The 19,021-nt window shown below is 48.9% G+C and overlaps 2 protein-coding genes across 2 annotated transcripts in view; one reads left to right on the top strand and one right to left on the bottom strand.

The window, feature by feature from the left end:
* Nucleotides 1-797, bottom strand: part of LOC140845503 (uncharacterized) — a 15,868-nt gene extending 15,071 nt beyond the window's left edge. Inside the window, exon 1 of the mRNA XM_073219739.1 lies at nucleotides 697-797. Within this exon, the coding sequence (XP_073075840.1) occupies nucleotides 697-797 (101 nt within the window). The remainder of the gene's footprint in view (nucleotides 1-696) is intronic.
* C2H9orf152 (chromosome 2 C9orf152 homolog) overlaps nucleotides 1-18,232 on the top strand; it is a 21,454-nt gene extending 3,222 nt beyond the window's left edge. Inside the window, exon 3 of the mRNA XM_017651453.3 lies at nucleotides 1,984-18,232. Coding sequence (XP_017506942.2) covers nucleotides 1,984-2,510 — 527 coding nt within the window. The 3' untranslated portion in view covers nucleotides 2,511-18,232. The remainder of the gene's footprint in view (nucleotides 1-1,983) is intronic.
* The last annotated feature ends 789 nt before the right edge of the window (nucleotides 18,233-19,021 follow it).

Raw genomic sequence — 19,021 nt, forward strand, 5'->3', positions numbered from 1 at the left:
AGCTAATGGAAAGAAGGGTCATGGAATTAGCTTTTTTTCATCCTATCTTAGCTTATGGGATGGATCTAAGTTCTTGTTACCCCAGTGGTTAGTGTCCAAAAGGCATATGCTTTCATCACACTCAGACAGTGTGTGCTCCATCTCGTGCACAAAAAGGACCAGGGATGGGAACTTACATCTGGGCTGGGTATTCTATAGGTACATTTCATTGAAACTTCTCAGCAGCCCTGTAAGATAGCTCCCCTTTTCAGGTCTCCATTCCCCATTCCTTCAGCCCAGCTGAATGAGCTCAAAATGCCTCTGTCTTTCCTAAGTGGTATCTTCTAGCAAACTGAGCCAAGGATGAAGAATTAAGGATGCATGTAGATCATTAAAATATTTCTGTCCTCCCTAGTCCCTGACCAACCAGAACAAAACAAATGAAAAACATGATCTGAAATTTCCCTATACTCTTCAGACAATTGCTTCAATTATATTTTGCTTGGCCAGTGGAGAGCAGGCACCAACCAGAGGTGTGGAGGGGACCTCATGAATCTCAGCAGGGTCTGCTTTTGGGATAGGGACCCCTGAGTACCTCTCCACTTAGCCCCTTTCCTTGTCCTCCGTGGACCCTGGGCTGGGACTGACAGCAGAGGAGGCTCCTCTCTGCTGCCAAGATCCACCTGTCTGTCTTGGGTCCTTTCCTCCTGGGCTCACAGTGGGAGAGGATTCCCACTCCTTGTGTCCCCCGTCATGTCCTCTTCCTCCTTGGCTTCAAATAAGGACACAGCATTTTCAATATCTGTAAAGGTTTTCATGTCTGTCGTGCTGACAGAATAGTGTGGCTATAAAGAAGTTGCAAATCTTCAGTCTTCCCTGGAAATAGTGTTTCTGGGATTGAACCTCTGTTTCTCTGGGACTCCCAAACCCAGAGCTCGGGAGCTTCCTTCTGACTCGATTCCTCCAACACATAACCTTAGTCCTGCCATGCTACCCATAGGGCCTCCTCGAGTGACAAATGCCGGAAAGCTCAAGTGAATCACTGACAATTCTGAGGGAACTCCAGGCTGGTCCCAGGCCTGCTTCCTATAGCAACATGCCTCTCAGCCATTCCCACAACCCTTGCTGCCACCAGGATTAATGATAAACTGTCATGTTCCACAAGGTGGTAAAAATACATCCGAGAAGGAAGACATGGGTTTGCACCCTCACCCCTGAAGCCAGTCCGAGAAGCAGTAGGTGCCATGCACATGTTCCCAGGACAGGGTCTGTAGGACAGGAGGAGGAAAAGGGCCTGTCCTCCAAAAGGAGCTGCTTCAAAACACAGCCCCTCTACCCCTGCCTTGGATGGGAAACCCAGGATTGGAATCCCAGAGCCCAAACCCCCATAAATGAAGAGACTCTCCTCTCCCGGGGGAGGGCACCTGACCAAATACATGGGTGACCGTGCATGTGCCCACCCTCCTTGCTGTCCTTTCAGCCTGCAATGCTAGCTCCCCAGCTCTTCTGAGGGGTCACTCTGCACTGCAGCCAAAAACCGAAATCTATTACTCAACTCTATTATGCTTGAGTTTTCCTCCCTAGCATTGTTACCCCCTGAAATTTTATTATTACATTCATTTGCTTATTGTTTTCCTGTCCCACTAGAATACACCCATGAAGATATGGATTTTGGCTCAGTGTTTACTGCTGTATAACCCGGACCTAGAGTCAAGGATGCTGGGCACATAATAAGGGATTCATAAATACTTACTGAATGAATGAATAATTGTGCATGTATGTGTTAGAGGCAGCTTGTGCGGGTGTGAATGTGGGGTTGGGAGGGAGTGCGGGTGGGATCAGGTATGTGCCCGGGTGTGTGTGTATACATGCATGCTGGGTAATGGGTACCTGGCCTACTTGACATTTTGACTACAGCCTTCCTTTAGCTTGAATGCTCAGAGACCCCCAAAGTGAGAGCTGCCCCCGTACCTTCCAGTGGTGACCCTGTGCCTTGTTTGTCAGGAGGGAACATGCCTGCCCCTGCTGAATCCATGGTCAGTGCTGTTTGGATTAACAAGGAGAGAAGGCGGTCACTGTCCCAGGAACAGGTGGATCCTGAGGCAGAGGGGAGCCTGGAGGAGGCTGACAGAGGCTGTGTCCAGACCCCCGAGTCTCCATGGCACACGCATCTAGAGATGCACCGCTCAGTCCAGACCTTCCACCAGGAAACCAGTCTTCAGGAGCAACACAAGGGCAAGCTCATGGTGCCTGAGCAAAGCCTCCCTCAGGGAGGAGCCCCAGGCCCATCTGAAAACAATCAGGTGACTCAGGAAGGGACTGCAACCCCAGAGGCAGCCCAGCACGAACATCAGGTGGGCTGCACCCCATCAAAAGCAGTGGGGTCTGGCCTGAACACTGGCACTCAGTGCCCTCCTTCCATCAAGAGTCCGTGTAGGTCTGGAAAACCAGCTCCCTACCCCTTTCCCCAGAGGAAAACTCCCAGGATCTCCCAAGCTGCCCGCAGCCTCGGTTTATATGGCCCAGCCTGAAGCTTTCCACTCAGCCACTGACGGCCTCATCAAAGAGCCTAGGAAGCAGAGCCCCAATGAGGCCTGGAGCTTTGAGCAGGAATGGACTAATCCAATCGTAAGGCTTGTTGGACATGAACTGTGCAGTGGGCACACGGTTTCGCCCTTCAAAATGGCAGAGATTGCCCAGGCCAGACTGCTCACAGTTCAGGCTGAAAGAGTGCTGTCCCACCAGCGCGGCCCATTTCACTTGCATGAGGAGCCCTGATCTGCAGCCAGAAGGCCATCTGCTCCGTCCCCAGAAGTGGGGAATTTGGGGCCATACCACAGGCCGCCTCGCCAGGGAATACCCTAGCAGTGCCCTGGCGCCAGCAGACAGGGGCACCCTCGTTTTCAGGGTCTTCCGATGGCCTCTCACCTACTCTGGAGAAGATGGGCTCTGAGAACTGCTATTTCTGGTCACTATGCCTGGAGGCCAGCCCACTTAGAAGTCACCGCATTCTTGGTAGTGACCACTATTTCTGTTGAGTCCCCCAAATACGGTCACCCTGGGTAAAAAAGATCAGAACAATGCCACCCATCATTTGGTGTGTTTAAAGTGTCCTTAGAAAGGGTTGGTCGTGTCTCCCCTCTTACTCAGTCTCCCCACTCCAGTCTCATCTCGGATATATTTCCTTCCCTCCTTCCTTCTCTCCCTTCCTTCCTTTGCTTCCACATCTTTGTCTTCTCTCCTTCCCTCCCTTCCTCCCTCTCTCTCTCCAATTAAGTTCTTCCTTAGCACTGCCGATCATTGCAGGTACCTCCTAATAGGAGCCTGAGCAGGAGAGAGAAATGCGCCTGCATGGAAAATATGTGTTCCCCATGAGTCAAATTTAGTCAATATGTGGTCCCGTTTCAGTCAAATTTAGATGATTCAGATCCTTCCTGGGACATCTGAAACCTACAACAATGTGAAGCAGGTGTTACTTGGGTGATGGAGAGAAAGTAGGTCTTCCCCAGTTAATGTGTAACTTTGGTAATGGGATTTAAATACACGTAAGGTGCCTTTCCCTTATCAGATTCTCTCTGTAAAATTTCACCTGCATCCACTGTTTTTCCCCATGACAACTGAGTCCTGCCCATCTGCATCCAGAGTGGTTAACTAAGAGTGTCATTTCCTGTCAAAAATACGTGTGCCTGCTCCTTAGACCACCCAGAAATTCACTCCAATTTGGGGATTCATTGTGATTCCTTTGTGAATAATTAATGAGCCAATTGTGATTTTTGTAGTCTAATGAAAATACAAGGAAATTTTCTGAAGAAACTGTCTTTTGCCTTTGTTTTAAAGAGGATTCCCACAAGTAAACCCCCTTTCTACAATGTATCAATCAGGATAGGCTACATTTTGCTGTAGTAACAAGCAACCCCCAAATCTCCTAACAGAAGCTTTTTTATTCATGAAAAGTCGCCTGTGGATTTGGGCAAACTTCTAGGGCAGCTCTCCCACATGTATTACCAGCAATTCAGGCTGCTTCAATCTACAGCAACATCAGATCAAAACTGGTTTCCCTAATCCCTGTAGCAGGAGAGAAAAGTGCATTAATAGTCATGTACTAGCTCTCAAATCACTTCTGCTCATGTTTCATTGTGTAAAGCAAGTCACAGGATATGAGGAAGTGCAGTCATTCCATGTGCCTGGAAGGAGAGAAGAAATGGAAATGTCAGTGAACTGAACTAATGGCTAACACAGGTAGACAGGCTCCGGGTCACCGTACACTGCTAGATTTCATTCTCTATACACTAAGTAGCCATTAAGGGATTTACATATGAGACAAAATGATTTGAAGTGCAGTTTAACCAGATCACTCTGGTGTTCTATGGAGAAACAGTTGAAAGTTATGTTAAGAGGTAATATCAGGGGACAAAATGGCCAGGAACAAGTTTAATATGGAAGATGCTACTACCTCAAGCAAGAGTCCGGGCGGAGAGATGGAGGATATGTGGATACATTTGATATATTTGGAGATAGAATCAATAAGATTTACTAAAGGAAAGTTATAAGTTCAGTATGAAGGACACTGAGTTGGAGATGCTCGTGAGACACATAAATGAAAATATCAACTAGGCAAATGGCTAAGTGAGCCTAGAGTTCTGGGCTAGCCACATGGATTTAAGTGTCATGAGTATGTGGAGGTACTTCAAAGGAGGAGGAAAGAGAAGATCACCTCTGCAGAATGTAGAGAGAAAACAGGGTCCAGAATGAGTTCTGAAAACTCCCAATTTACCTGGTTGAAAAATCTCTAAGGAATTTTCCAGTCCTTACTTAGAAGAGGTGGGGCAGAGGGAGGAGGAGGCAGCGAAGAACACTGGAGAAAGGGGAGCCAGGGGGTGTGGGCTCACAGACCTCAAGAGGCAAGCGAGAGAGCAAGACATTGCACAGGCTACTCCTGAAATTGCAAACCTTCCACAAACCCCTATTTTCCTAGAGTCCACATTCTTCAGTCTTAAATGCTCTTTCTTGAGCATGGGTTTAAAAGGCCAGAGGCCATGAGGCAATGCTGGGTACAGGAGAACTTCTCAGCCAAGTGCAGGCCAGGTCAGTGCCAGCGAGTTCAGGTCAGAGTTTCGAATCCTTCCATTCTCTTCCCACAAGGCTGCTTCTGCCAGGAGCATTAGACCAGAACCATCTCCCTGTTTCTTAACCACACTCATACTCTTCTATCCAAACAGCTGGGTCAAGGGGCTCGGATTATGAATGGGCTGTCACGATACCCACTCTGGTTTTCTCTCCAAGGCTAGCCATGGCTGGAGCTGACTTTCTCTACCCCCTCTTCACAGTGCTAGTGGAAGGAGGTTTTCCTAAGCCAGAGAACAACCCGCTCACATTGAAAATCCAGTGCCAGGCAGGGTACATCAAGTCTTCTGGCCTTCCAGCCACCGTGAGCACCCCCACTGCCCCACGTGGCTGCCATGAGATAGGTAATCAGATTCACTCCTCCTGGGATGGAGAGCGTCCGGGCTCCAGTCTCAGCACTGCATTGGGGGACAAAACCTTGGCTGAGTGCTGTAATTCTCGGAGCCACAGATTTCCCAGTTGCAGAGTGAGGTGATACCCTCTGCTGGTCCGACGGGGGCCATTTCTGTACCTGTGTGTGGTGGTCAGCCTTGCAGGAGATGGCGGCCCACCTAAGCAAACCCAAATTGAAGCCTGTAATGCCTCCAGACTGTAAAACGGAAACCTAAGGACAACTAATCATAAACCACCGACTAAGCTTTAAACTATGGACATTCCAGAATTTCCTTCCTTTGCTTCTGCACCTTTGCTATAAAATCTCTCCCAGCTCCTGGCGGTGGAGCCCTGCTAACTGCTTCCCATTGGGCACTACCTGATCCCAGCTGATTTTTGCTCATCAAAAATTTCAATAGGCCTCAGTTTCTTCTTTAACACTGCCATTTTAAACTACCTCCTTCTGACTCCTTCCCCTACTTCTGTATCACCATAGCTGGGAGATCCCGTTCAACAATTTTTGAATTAAAACCATCAGCAGTGAAATTGGTGCTTCTATCTGGAGGGCCAGAGGACACCATATGGCTTTTCCTTTAGGAAAACTAAACACTGCTTCCTAAACCTAACCTTTCCCCACCCTTTGAGGCATAGATTACTCCACCTCTGCACTAAAACATCTTTCTGGATAATTTCATTATTGCTGAGAAAGACCCAGGTCACCTAATTTCCACATTTTCCCTGGGGCATAAATTCCAGAAGTTCACCTGCTGTGACTGTGTGTCTCCCACAGCTAACAACCTGCCTCCTAGAAACAGTGTTCAAAGGTCCGACCTTCTCGTTTTATTTCTTGGCCTTGGGCTTGTGGCAATTACATTAAGTTTTCCTCTCCACTTCCATCCAGAAAGGTGAGACACCTGCTATATATTATTAATCTTTTTATCTCCCTTCTGTCTATTCATTGATGAATCCACCCCCTGACTTCCCCAGTCCAAGAGCATAATCAAGATGTGGCAGCATGCCCAGCTGTCAGCCCTAACGGACAAGGAGGAGGAGGAAAAGCTGGCGGTGGTAAATACGGGGTCTCCTGACAACGCAAACTCAGAGTGTTTGTAAGGTGGGCCTGAGCTGGCCCTCACAAGCAGAATCCGGCCCAGATCCAGGTTAGCAAATATTCTCCCAGAGTGGAGCGGCTCCCCTTCCCGAGAAATGCGGGTGTCCTGTGGCTGGAGGGTCCTGAGAGAGCCTGTGCCCACTCCTGTCCCTGCCCTCACAGGCCTCAGATTCTCCCCCAACACCGGAGCCTTGGTATCCTTTAAGGTTCTGCCCACAACACAGTGTGGCTACACTTGCAATCTGAGGGCTGGGGGCAGTGGCCCCCCAAATCCCAGGCTCCTGTCTACTGAGCTGTACCTCATGCTGGCAAGACTGAGGGGGAGACCTTATGTGAGCTGGACCTTACGTGAGCTATGAGGCGCTTTTTGCCCCACGAGCCTTAGGCTCACATCAAGGGTGGCCCTGTCCTCTACGACCATGCTTCTCAACCCTGAGTACACAGGAGAACCATCAGGAAGCTTGAGAACATTCCATTAAGTGACAAGCCCTGGAGTAGGCCAGAGTATTGGTAGTCGCTGTTTACATTTTGATCAAGACATAAAATATGTAAAATGTGACAAGTATACTAAAGTTGAGCATATATCTTAAGGACTTATTTTATATATATAAGTGTGTGTGCATGTTTATATATATATATATATATAAGCTTATTTTCACAGATGTACAGACACAACACTCACACAACACAGATCAAGATAACACTTCCAGCATTCTAGAAAGTTCCCTTCAGCCTCTTCCCAGAAATCAACCACATTTTTCTATTACCCTGTTTCCATTTTCTGCCACCATGAATAAAGCTAGTATTCTTTTTAAACGTCCCTTGGTGGCATTTGCATTCATTTCTTTCAAATTCTCACCCTCCTTTTTAAAAAATTTTTAACAGATGGGCTAGTTTTGAGCGTAGGCACTTTTTGAAAGCTCCCCCTGCCTGCTGATTCTAATGTGTGGTCAGCGTTCAGACCCACTGTCTTAGGACTGCACAGATTGCCCACTGGAGGCACATGGTTATTCAAAAGACAGAGGCTGCTGTGTGAGGCTGAGCACAGCACTCCCGTCCCCTCTCCTTTGGGTCACACTTTGTACTTGACTTTCCAAGGATGGGGACAGGGGTGGGCCACGGTCCTCTGTGGGAGGCAGCTCCATGCCTATTGCAGAGGTGCAGTTAAGGGAGCGATCTAAATGGGATCACTGTCTGAGAGAGTCGGCTGGCCAGATGGGTCATTGTTCCTCCTACCAGCACGCCTGACTCTTCTCTTTTGGGTGGAGTTACAGGGGGAGAGAAAACCTCGAACTCCTCACCGGGGCTAACCTGTCTGCTGTTCATCGTACATAGAACCAGAAGCATTTGGTTGCTTCTTTTTGGAGGGCTCTCTAGTTTCAGGGTTCTTCCTGAGATGAACTAGAAGCCATACGCAGAAGAGAGAGGACTCAGTGACTGCAACGAGGACCATCGCAGGGCAAGGGCGTGCTGTGCTTTGGACAAGAAGCTCCCGAGAGGGCTCTCAGGGGGCATCTATCCAGGTGGGGAGGGTTGGCAAAGAGGATTTTTCAGGATGTTTTTAAGATGCTTTAGACATTTCAGAGCAATTAATTTCAGAGTGATTTGGGGTCACTAAAGGCATCCCAGCCAATCGCTTATAGTCTGGCTCGGTTCTCAAAGCGTGTTCTGCAGATCAGTAGCATCAGTTCCCGGGAACATGTCAGAAATCAAAATTCTCCAGCCCCACCCAGACCTCCTGACCCAGAAACTCTGTGGTAAGGCTCAGCTGTCTGTTTTAGCAAGAACTCCGGGTGGACTGATCATGATACAGTCTGTCTCCTGTCTTCGTGTGTGGTCAGCAAGGAGAGGTGGGTCACATGTGGTAGATTTCCTCTTGCAGATTTTTTTAAGCAAAAAAATCCCCATTAGGGTTCCAAGCAGTTGCACAGAGAAATGGAGGACTTGGAGGCAACCTGCCATTTTAACAAGCTTGCTTAGTAACTTTCAGCTCCGTTTTCCTATTCTGGTCTAAGGAAGGGCAGTCCAGTAGGCCTGCGCTGAAGAGGAAAAAGAAGTGACAGGGAGAGAAGTCGCCCCCTGCAGGGCCCTGCGGGCAGCGCACAGAGCCCCCGTGTTACAACGACCCGGCCTGCTGGCTGGGAAGCCCTCAGAGCGTCTGCTGAGCCCAGGCTGGTGCAGTGTGAGTGGCAAGTCAAAGGTCTATTACACAGAGAACAAACCCTTTCTAGGTAGAGCATCTGCTGTGTGCGGGACCCTGTCCTGGGGCAAAAGGGACAGATACATAGGAAAGTCACGTGCTTTGCTCTTAAGGAAGGTAACAACATTTAAACACATTGAACAGGCATGACTCATAGGATGTAATCCCACATCGCAAATATAAACCATAAGCCACAAAAGTGGTGCTGCACAAACTGAGTTGAAGGAAGGGAAAGAGTAACTAAGAAATCCATTTTTTAAACAACACTTGACTTTGTGAACCTGAACAATTTTGACCATTCCAAGCCTTAAAGTCACACAACTGCCCCAGAGAATTTTTTTCTACAACCTGTAACAATGACCAGAAGCCAGAGGAATGAAAATGCCAACGCCAGACCTTACCGCAACAGCTCTGGTCTATATTGTTCCCTCGCATTTCAATATATTACTTTGTTTTATTAAATTTTTTTTCCACGGTTGTGCATGAATTTCATGGCTGGGCCTGATCACTCTGAGGAATTGGAAGCAACTCCTGGCCACTCTCAGTCACAAAACACAATTTCAGTTTGGAACTTAATACATCCTGTCCAGTGTGATTTTAAAAATAAAAGAATTTCCAACTTCTCTCAGAGGTAAGACTTCTTCCTCTGCAGCTCTGAGCTCCATGTCATTGTGGATGGGGTGGGGAGCTCAGATAGCCGCTCTTTCTCCCACCTGCTGCTTCCAGGTCTCATTCCAAATTACTTGGGAAGGTTTCTATCCTCTCCAGGGGTGGGAGTGGGTAACTGGCTGGGGGCGAGGTGAGTTAGGACCTTGCTTGATTACTACCCGGTGAGATGGCAGGGAAGGAATTGAACACCTTCTCTTTGCTGGATCTGGTGGCCGGGATCTTTCTCTTACCCAGGAGCAGGCACCCTGCTCCAGCTGACTGCTTACAGCCCGTCTGCAGCTCCTGGCGCCCAGGGTGAACCTCCAGCTCCTTCTGGGGCTGCTCTCTCCCCGTTGCAGGCAGCCCTCATGCGGATCCAACCTCACACCATCCCCTCTTGAGAGCCCATCTCTGATCCACGAGAAGCTTGCACTAGGCTTTGCACCCACAAAATCAGGAAAGGGGGCCAAACTCACCCAGACACATCTCTTTGCTGTGTTGTCTACAGTTACCACTGGAGCCACTGGCATTCTCAGGTGCGTGGTGTAATGATTCACTGTGTTCACTGATCTCCAGGGAGACATAACAAGCTGACTCTTTGACCTCCTTCCCTCAGCTCAAGGAGAGGCAGGCTGCCCTCTCCTCCACCTTCCCGGGGTGGGACTCTGAGCCCCAACAGCTCTCTCCAAGCCACCAACTCCTGAGGGGGGTGCGGTTGAAAGTTACAGATGAAGTTCAACATAGCCGTACCCTCTGACCCTGCAGTTCCACTCCTGTGCATATGCCCCAAAGAATGGAAAACGGGGACTCAAACAAGTACACATACATGTATGCTCCTGCCCGCTCTGCCTGCTCACAATAGCCAAAAGGTGGGAAAAAAGCTGTCAGGGATAATCTACCCACGCACCGGCAACATGATTCAGTTTAAAAAGGAAAGGCATTCTGACCCAGGCTCCTGCGTGGATGAGGCTTGAAGACATTACGCTAAGTGAAAGGAGCCAGACATAAAAGGTTACATGTTGTATGACTGCATTTATATGAAACGTCCAAAACAGGAAATCCATAAAGACAAAGAGGAGATTAGTGGCTGCCAAGGGCTAGGGAAGTGGGGCGAGGAGTGACTGTTTAATGATTATGGGGTTTCTGTTTGCGATGATAAGAATGTTTTGGAACGAGATCGAGGTGGTGGCTCTACATGGTGAATGTACTCAGTGTACTGACTTGTTCACTTTAAAATGGTTAGTTTATGTCATGTGAATTTCACCTCAATACACTATTATTTTTTTAAGGTTATGAATGCTTGCATTATGTATGCATGCAGTTTGTATGTATGCACATATGTAATGCATGTACATGTATGCATGTGTGTGTTGTGGAGAGCTGGTCTGTGCTGCCCCTGTCACTTCCATGTGGGTGACTCACTCCCCCTGGGAGGCCCAGCCCTGCTCAGCGGCTCAGCCTAGGACCCATTCTCCATGAACTCCTGGAATTGTATGCTTCAGCCTGAAGCGCCTGCATCCAGTCATCCCTATTCTTGCTCCCCGAAATTATTCGTCCTCCATTTTTAATGGGGGGCGGGGGACCCTGGGTTAAGTCTACTGATGATGGAGCTTGAAAGGAGAAGATCTGACATCAGGTGGCTCGTCCCTGCCCCAACCTGCCCTGTGCTCACTTTCCCCTGCCTGCAAGGGGGCTTCGTGCTTTTACATCTCACACACAGGTAAGGAAGACCACCTGAACTCTCCCCGGTCCTGTTCAGGGAGCGCAGAGTCCCAGCTGAGAGCCAGCACCATGCCCCTTACAGAGTGCCTTGACCTTTCTAAGCCAGCAGACTGATTGCCAAGAACGAAGCGCCCCCAGCAAGAGACAGTTTAGGTGGCATTAAGATTAGGAGTCTGAAGATCCATGGAGAAGATAATGTGCTGTGCATTAATTACACATTCATTATCTTAAATGTTCTGCTGCTGAAAGGACTGAAGGATTCAGTCACAACTCAGCCTTGCTACAATCAAAGGTAGGATACAGCAGCTCAGGAGAGCGACACATCAAAGGGGTCTGGCACGCTCAGCCACAGGCTTATTTGTCCTCCCGCTGCTGAGTCACACAGGCCTCACACCATCACCAGGCAGCATGCAGAGCACCCGAGCACTATCAGCCCACAGTCCCCCTGTGGTCGGGTCCTGACAGTGAGCTGATCCTCCAGGCACATTCCAGCCACACCGCCAGCCTTAATATCGAAGCCCCCCAGGCTCCACCGGAACCACATGCACATCGTAAACCCAACTGTCATTACTAAGCACTGCTGGCAGGCTGGTGCAGCCCTCCCCGAAGCAACTTGCGGACCCACGGTTTAAGAACATCATTGATCGTAGTCAGTACATTCCACAGGTTGGCAAAAGCCCGCTGCCACACTCCAGTTGCTCTGGAGATAAGTGCGAGGCCATTCAGAGCAGCTGAGGTCAACTCAGACTGAACAACATGGCAAATGGATTCAGCAGCCACTGGAATCTTCTTCGGGCCAATCTGCATGGCTTGCAGCTCCGAGTGAGAAACTAGCTCACGTACAAGCAGTTACATAACCCAGAGAGGCTCCAAACAGCTGTTCTTTCACCCCTGGTCATATCACCTGCACCAAGTGATCCCAACTCCCTGAGTGTGACTGTTTGGACCCAGGGACTGTGACTGAGGGACATTTGAACACAGTCGGCATACTTGTGTCTGTGAGGGACTGTCCTTGTGGCTTCACAGTCCAGCCTCAACTTCCCCATGAGTCTACCCTAAGCATGCCAACACTGCTCACATGAGATGCAAGATGCATGACCTGTGGGGGTTTGAATGGTATCTGTGTTGCACAAACAGATGTAAATTAGCCTTTGTGTTAAAATAGAGGGATATTCTGACCCACCCAAAGGACTTTCCAGGACCAGTGGGCAGTTCTGTGTTCCTCTGATCTGTTCTTATAGATCTATTCTTCTTCCCACAGTTTGTGCTGTTGTGACCATGGGAAGGGATAAAGTAGACATGGACCATGTACTGAGGGGGTATGTGCCACCTTCATCAAGTTCTTCACACTTATTCCTTCAAACCGCATTTTAGTCACCCCCTCACACCTCCTGGGGCAGCACTGCAAGTCCTGGAATTACGGCTTCCCAATCTCTAGACTCCAGTCCTCAGGGAGACCACAGCTGCCAAGGGTCCAGGAATGAGAGCACCTATGTTTTCAGTAAATGGCCTTGCTGCATGTCCATTTCCTAAGGCTGGGCCATGCCCAGGACAACAGGTCCTGGGGACAATGAGGAACAGGATGGCTAAGAGCTGGATCTCCTAGCGACCATTTAAAACAGATCTGCTACAGACCTTGGACTGTAATGTGAGAGAGAGAAACTGTCTTCTTTAGGCCATTGAATTAATTATTAAGTCTCGTCACTGACAGTCTAGCTTTACCCTATGTGATACAGACACACACGCCTAGAATAGGGTGATTCCATAAAATGTGCGTGTGTGCGCTCACATGAACCCAGGGGCCGAGGCCAACGGGCTGCAGGTCGGGGAACTGGTGCTGATTTCCACCGCACGCCAGAACTAACTCGGTGGGCATCAGTGACATCTTGCATGCTTATGCGCTCCTGGAAGCATCTGGAAAAAGCCAGAATGGCGGTGTGTGCTGGCTCTCTGTGACGAGGACCGGTCTGCTGAGGCTGCCGGGGCCCCACACATGTCCCCTGCCTTCCCCACTTTAATGTAGGTGCCCAATTTCCAGCTGTCAGTAGTACATCTCCCTCCTGGAGCTGCTCTGTGCTGAAGATGGGCCCTTCTGGTCTGGGAGAAAGCAGAACTGGTCCAGGACCAAAACCGGGTTTGTTTGCTGGGGAGTCCCGTCGATGAGAAGGCAAGTTTGCTAGGTAAGAGAGCACAGGCTTTGGGTGGACTGCCTGGTTGTGAATCCTATTCTTTCACCCCTGGTCTTATCACCTGCACCAAGTGATCCCAACTCCCTGAGTGTGAGTTTCCTCATCTGTGAAATGGAGATGATCCTGGTAGTGTGTATACCTCAAAGGAGTGTCGCAAGACTTGAATGAAATAACCCACGGGAAGCGCTCAGCACAGCGCTGGGTAGAGTGGCCCGGGAACTGTGAGCCGGGTACCGGGGGAAGCAGGAGGCTGTCTGCTGCCATCTAGTGGCAGCGGTCAGTTTTCCATTGAAATGTAAGCGTAAATTAAGCGCCACATTGGGCTTCCAGGTAGATTGTACAGCGGTGGTTTTCATGTAGGTGCTGTTGGAGTAGCTACCTGTAGATCTCCGCGGATTCCTGCCTTGTGATAAGGGTGGGAAACCACCTCCTGACCGCCCAGGAAGGCTCGTGCCGTTTTCACTTTAGAGACCACTGCCATCTAGTGGCCAAACTGCATACTTGCAGTTAAAGGGGAGCATCTCGGTGTTAACTGAAAACGATTAATAGGGAGAGGAATTTCACCCTCCCCGTCATCAATTAGATGATCCTGTAGCCTTTATGTTTGTCTTGCGAAGTTCCTTCCTGAATATCTCCTCTTCTCTTAGCACCTTTTGACTCTCCACTGATTAATTCTGGAATCTCTTTATGGCTTTTACTAAACATTACTTGTCTCTCTCACCCAGAATACCAAATTATACGGGTCCTACAGTGAGAGTTAAAATCATGCTAAGACAGTACAGGTTGCATGACATCTTGCATGCTTATGCGCTCCTGGAAGCATCTGGAAAAAGCCATCACTGGGTGGCCCTATTTAACATGCCGGTGTGGAAATATTGCCTGACCTCAGAGCAGCCTTGTCCCCACGTTTCCAATGCTAAGTAAGAGCTCCCCTAATTCCAGTCACAACCATCCTAATAAACCCCATTTTCATTTGTTCTCATATTCACAGAGCTGGACGCATACCAAGCACTCAGTAAGTATGCCGACTGAATGCAGGGCTTTAAAGGAAGTGAGCTCCGTGCACATCTGGACCAACCATTCGCGAAGCACTTTACACGTGACTTATTTAATCCTCATAGCAATACCCTAAATCAGGAACTCGATCTAGAATAAGCAAATGGTCAAAGGTTCCCCTGAAAGAGTGGCAGGCCCAAAATTTGAGTTTCCTGTCTGATCCCAAAAGCTGAATGCTTGTCAGAAGCACAAAACTGGCAATGCTGATAAAAAACAGCAGAATTTCTGCCACACACTCTCATCCCACGTATTTGATCTCCCCAGCATCTCTTTCTCCCTCTTCCTTGGTCACAGACCCTGGCAGCAGGGTGGTCCCATGACCTAGGCTGGTTTGGGCTGCTATCTAGAACAATCATGATTATCAGAAGAGGTCAGAACCCTGAATACCTGATTGCCACCTGCTCTGACTGGTTCAGAAGAGCCGTTCCAGGGATATGAAGGCCCTGACTGATTAGGGCTTCACCCCACACCTCTGGGTTATCCTGTGCGTCTTCTAATCACAGTTTTGTTCTCCACCAATTATTAAATATTAGGAGTTTTGCAAGCCAGTCATTAAAACGTTGGTATCTTAAAATCAACTGCTGTAACAATATTTATACCACAGAAATCAGCGAACGCTAAGGACAAATGGAAAGAATGGCCATGGATTCATCTGCCAGAAATAATCCTCTGGCAGTTTTGGCCTTTGGGCTCTTTCACCGTGTGCACCTATTACACATGGTAAGGCCATGTCTCTGTCACTCCCTTGTCGCTTGTTCATTCCTCAGTTTACCCAAAAGATTTAACAGCTGGGCCTACTGCCAGCCAGAGATGTGGAGGCTCCCTACAGGGCAGAGAGCTTAGAGTATCAGAGAGGTAACCAAGCCCCTTTGCCGAGCACCCCCCTCCATCACTGAAACTGCTCTCTGTCTCTTGGGACCCCTGAGATGGGCCAGTTCAGCCCCTCAGGGCTTTCTACTCATTGTGATGCTGCCCCCAGGACCTGCTGAGGCCAGTCAGGTCATGAAGCGAACACACCACGAGATGAGTGATTCTCACCCCTGGCCGCACATTAGGAACACCCGGAGAGTGGCTAAAACATTCCCATGTTCATACCCATGTCTGAGCCCCATTAATATTAAATGGATCAGAACATCTGGGGCTGAGGCCCACATACCAGTATCTTAAAAAACCACCCGAATGACCCTACCGTGCAGTGCAGCCCCGGTCAGGAACCACCAAGGCAGTAGTGCTCAGGGCTTCCAGTGCATTTGACTCACCTGGGATGCTCTGAATTCCTGTCAAGGCCTGGGCTCCACCCCAGAGCAAATGAACCCAACGTTAATGCTTTCCAGGTGATCCAGATGGACTCAAACTGAGAAGGGCTGCTCTAAACCAAAGAATCATCATCTCTTATTTTGCAATCTCATCTCAAATAATGCAGCCATGTTATTCAAACTAACTTGAGTCCTAATGTTGCTATCACCCCACACAATAAAAGCTTCATTGGTCACATGAATCCCTTGTTATTACCCTTAAATTAAGGTCTGAACATATATAGATACCATTGCCCTTTACGTTTTTTTCTTCATCTGCTCAGCCCCAGAGGCCTCACTCACGAGTCGGAGTGGAACCTAAGTTCTGCTTCACCATAACACACGGTGTTGAGCTGATGTGCTGGGCAAATACACAACCCCCCCACTCCCCCACCAATAAATATTCAGAACAGCCAAGACCCCATGTGGCTGTAACCGCAGCTTATAAATCATGCACCAATTCCCCAGTTTCCTAACAGGTGACATGCCCAGACCCTGTTCACCACTCACACTCCAGCGGGGGATGGGGGGGGTGATTTCCAAAGTGAGGTTCCTGGACCACCAGCAGCATCTCCAGGGAGCTTCTCAGACTGCATCCCAGACCTACTGAATCATAAACTCTGGGTACAAGGCCCAGATCGGAGTTGAACAAGCCCTCCAGGTGATGCAAATGCCCACTCGAGCTTGAGAACCGCTGCTCCGCAGAGGCACAATGTCACCAGCTTCCGGCCACTGCAGAAACAGCGTGTTGTCTAAAAGGCTGGGCAGAGGTAAACCAACACAGGCGAAGAGAGACTTTGAGTTCACGTTTCTGGGGTACCAGCAGATCCATTCCAATTGTTTGGAGTTCGCCACCTGGGAATTTAGAACAGAGGATCTGCGTAATTCTCCCAAGGTGAACTGACACTGAGATTACCCTATCTTGGCAGAATTTAAAAAAAAAAATCTGCTTTATGCAAACATTCTTCCTTCTCTGAGAAAGGGCATCTGAATGCTGGGGCAACACTTGAAAATTGCCAGTGTGCCTTCTGTAAGCAAATCCTGAGGCCCTACTCTTTGCCTTAGTGTCATCTTATATGTACAAAGCTTTCAAATTCTCCCTTTCAATTCTCCATTTGTTCTCTGTGCCCCTACCAGCCCAATTTGGAATTTTGTTCATGTTCAGTGCAGAGGGGGTTATAGCCGCCATCCTCTTGTGGCTCAGGAACCCCAGAATTAAAATGGGCCACACTCCAAAGAAACTTGATGGCCTCCTGTGCTCCCCACTGACAGTGATAAAATACAGCAGGGGGTGGACCTGGTCAGAGGCAGCCCCCCACACACACACAGTTCTCCACCAATGCTCTAAGTCATGGAGCAAAAAACCTGCACTCCTGCCCTCTGCCCATGAGGGATTTTGTGGGAAGAGCCTCTTTGGTAAGAACACAAAAGATACCTCCCACCCTGGCTACACCAGGCTCTGGTACCACTGCCAAGCGGCCAGCAGCCCTGCGTGCCAAATCTCAGTCCTGTGTACCTCAACCCGCCCGGCTCTGCCTAGCACCCCATTCGTGGTAACAGAACCAGGACTAATCCCACAGCTGATCACAAGTTTGTGGCCCCTGGTTACTGGTTCAGAGTAGGAAGATATGGTTGTAAATCCTTGGGAGAGTGGAGAATGGAACAAGTCATATAAATGGGGAGCGGTGGAGAAAGAGGCAGCTGAAAACACCTCTGGAAGAGGGGCGGGGTGGGGCGGAGGGTGGGAAGGGAGAGCAGGCAATAGAATGTCTGGAAGTGTAAGGGGGTTGAGCCTGGAGCAGAGCATCTGGGGCTTGAGATGAGTGACAAGTCAAAGGGAGGGCAGGAGACATTTGGGGTGGAAGCTTCCTGATTCACCTGTGCTCTCTGAAGTCCCAACTTCCCTTTCTTCAGAGGAGAGCCAAGCACAGGTGCTGGGCCATCACAAAAATCAGAGGCTTAGAGCCACAGGCGACGTGTCAGCCTTACCGTTTGTTTATCCTGTTGCTTGCCCAGCCATCTCTTTGACCTTGGGATCCACCTACCTCAACAAAGGCATCACTTCTGTGGGTCCTGCTGGCGGTCCCCGGGCTCCAGCCAGAGCAGCTGGAGACAACATTGCTGCTGGGAGGGGATGTTGGGAGCAACCTGTTGGTGCCCCACCAGCTGGTACTGCCCTCCTGGTTCCAAATGTGCAAGCAGACGCTGCCACATAGGAGAGGCCAAGGCTGCTGGTGTGCCACCGTTTGGCTCATCAGCCTCCCGACCTCCCCCTACAGTCACACAGGTAGCCATTATTTATAAAAACACAACACACACTGGGTTTTAATGAGAAAATAATTGTATACTTGCATTGAAGGCCTCACAATCACTATAAAACTGAAGCAGGATAATAACAATTAAGTGGTTAACATACACAGGAAAGCCAGATACAGAATATAATTTTCAAACACAGTATTGCTGCTTTTCCCCACCTCCTCCTCGAAAAAAAAAAAATCATCTGGGTAAAGAGCAACACAAAATCAAAATTGGCGGCTCACTCACTAAAGGCTTAAAATTCAGGAAATGGGTTCTGACACTAAAACTGAATATATTCCCCATCTCTAAACATTTAGGCTAGTTTTTTTCAATACATAGTTTAATTACATCCATTCTTCAGATGGAAAGATGTCTGTCTTCAGAGACAAGAGTCAACACTGAGTGTTCCTTGTTACACTTTATATATGTGCGTGTGTGTGTTGTGTATCTATGTGGACACTGACCTATGTACTGCTTATATATCATTGTCCAGGGTGGGCAGCATGCACGGGCGTAGAGGCGAGGAAATTGCTTTGTGTCGTCCAAGTAACACGCAGCCCAGCCTCCTGCCACTGACAGACTGTGTTTCCTTAATTTCTGGATGAGAAAAGCCGAGGCATGTCAGTAGCAAATCAGCTCCTGAGAAAAATGACTGTCTATAAACACGGCAGAATGGAATACTTTCAGGAAAGCTTTTAACATCTACAGAATCTAAACATTTGCTGTAGTTGAGATTAGGAAGCTTGCAAGCATGCTATTTGGGGGCGGGGATGAGCATGGGGAGGCCAATTCTCTGACAAGCCTCTTCCTCTCGATGGTCTAGGCAGGAATGACTTTCCTCCACCGGTCTGCTGCCTCTTCAGAGTTCAAGGGCTTCATCTGGGATCCCAGAGCCTAGCACAGTACTGTGTACGAAGCAGTGGCCCGGTGTTTCTTGAATGAGTAAGAAACTCCAGAGCGCAGAGGCAGAGAAAATCTGGCTCTTCCCAAGAACTGTAATTTACATTTTAATAGGACTGTAAGTGAG

This window comes from Manis javanica, chromosome 2 (assembly GCF_040802235.1).
Source record: "Manis javanica isolate MJ-LG chromosome 2, MJ_LKY, whole genome shotgun sequence".
Classification (NCBI taxonomy): domain Eukaryota; kingdom Metazoa; phylum Chordata; class Mammalia; order Pholidota; family Manidae; genus Manis; species Manis javanica.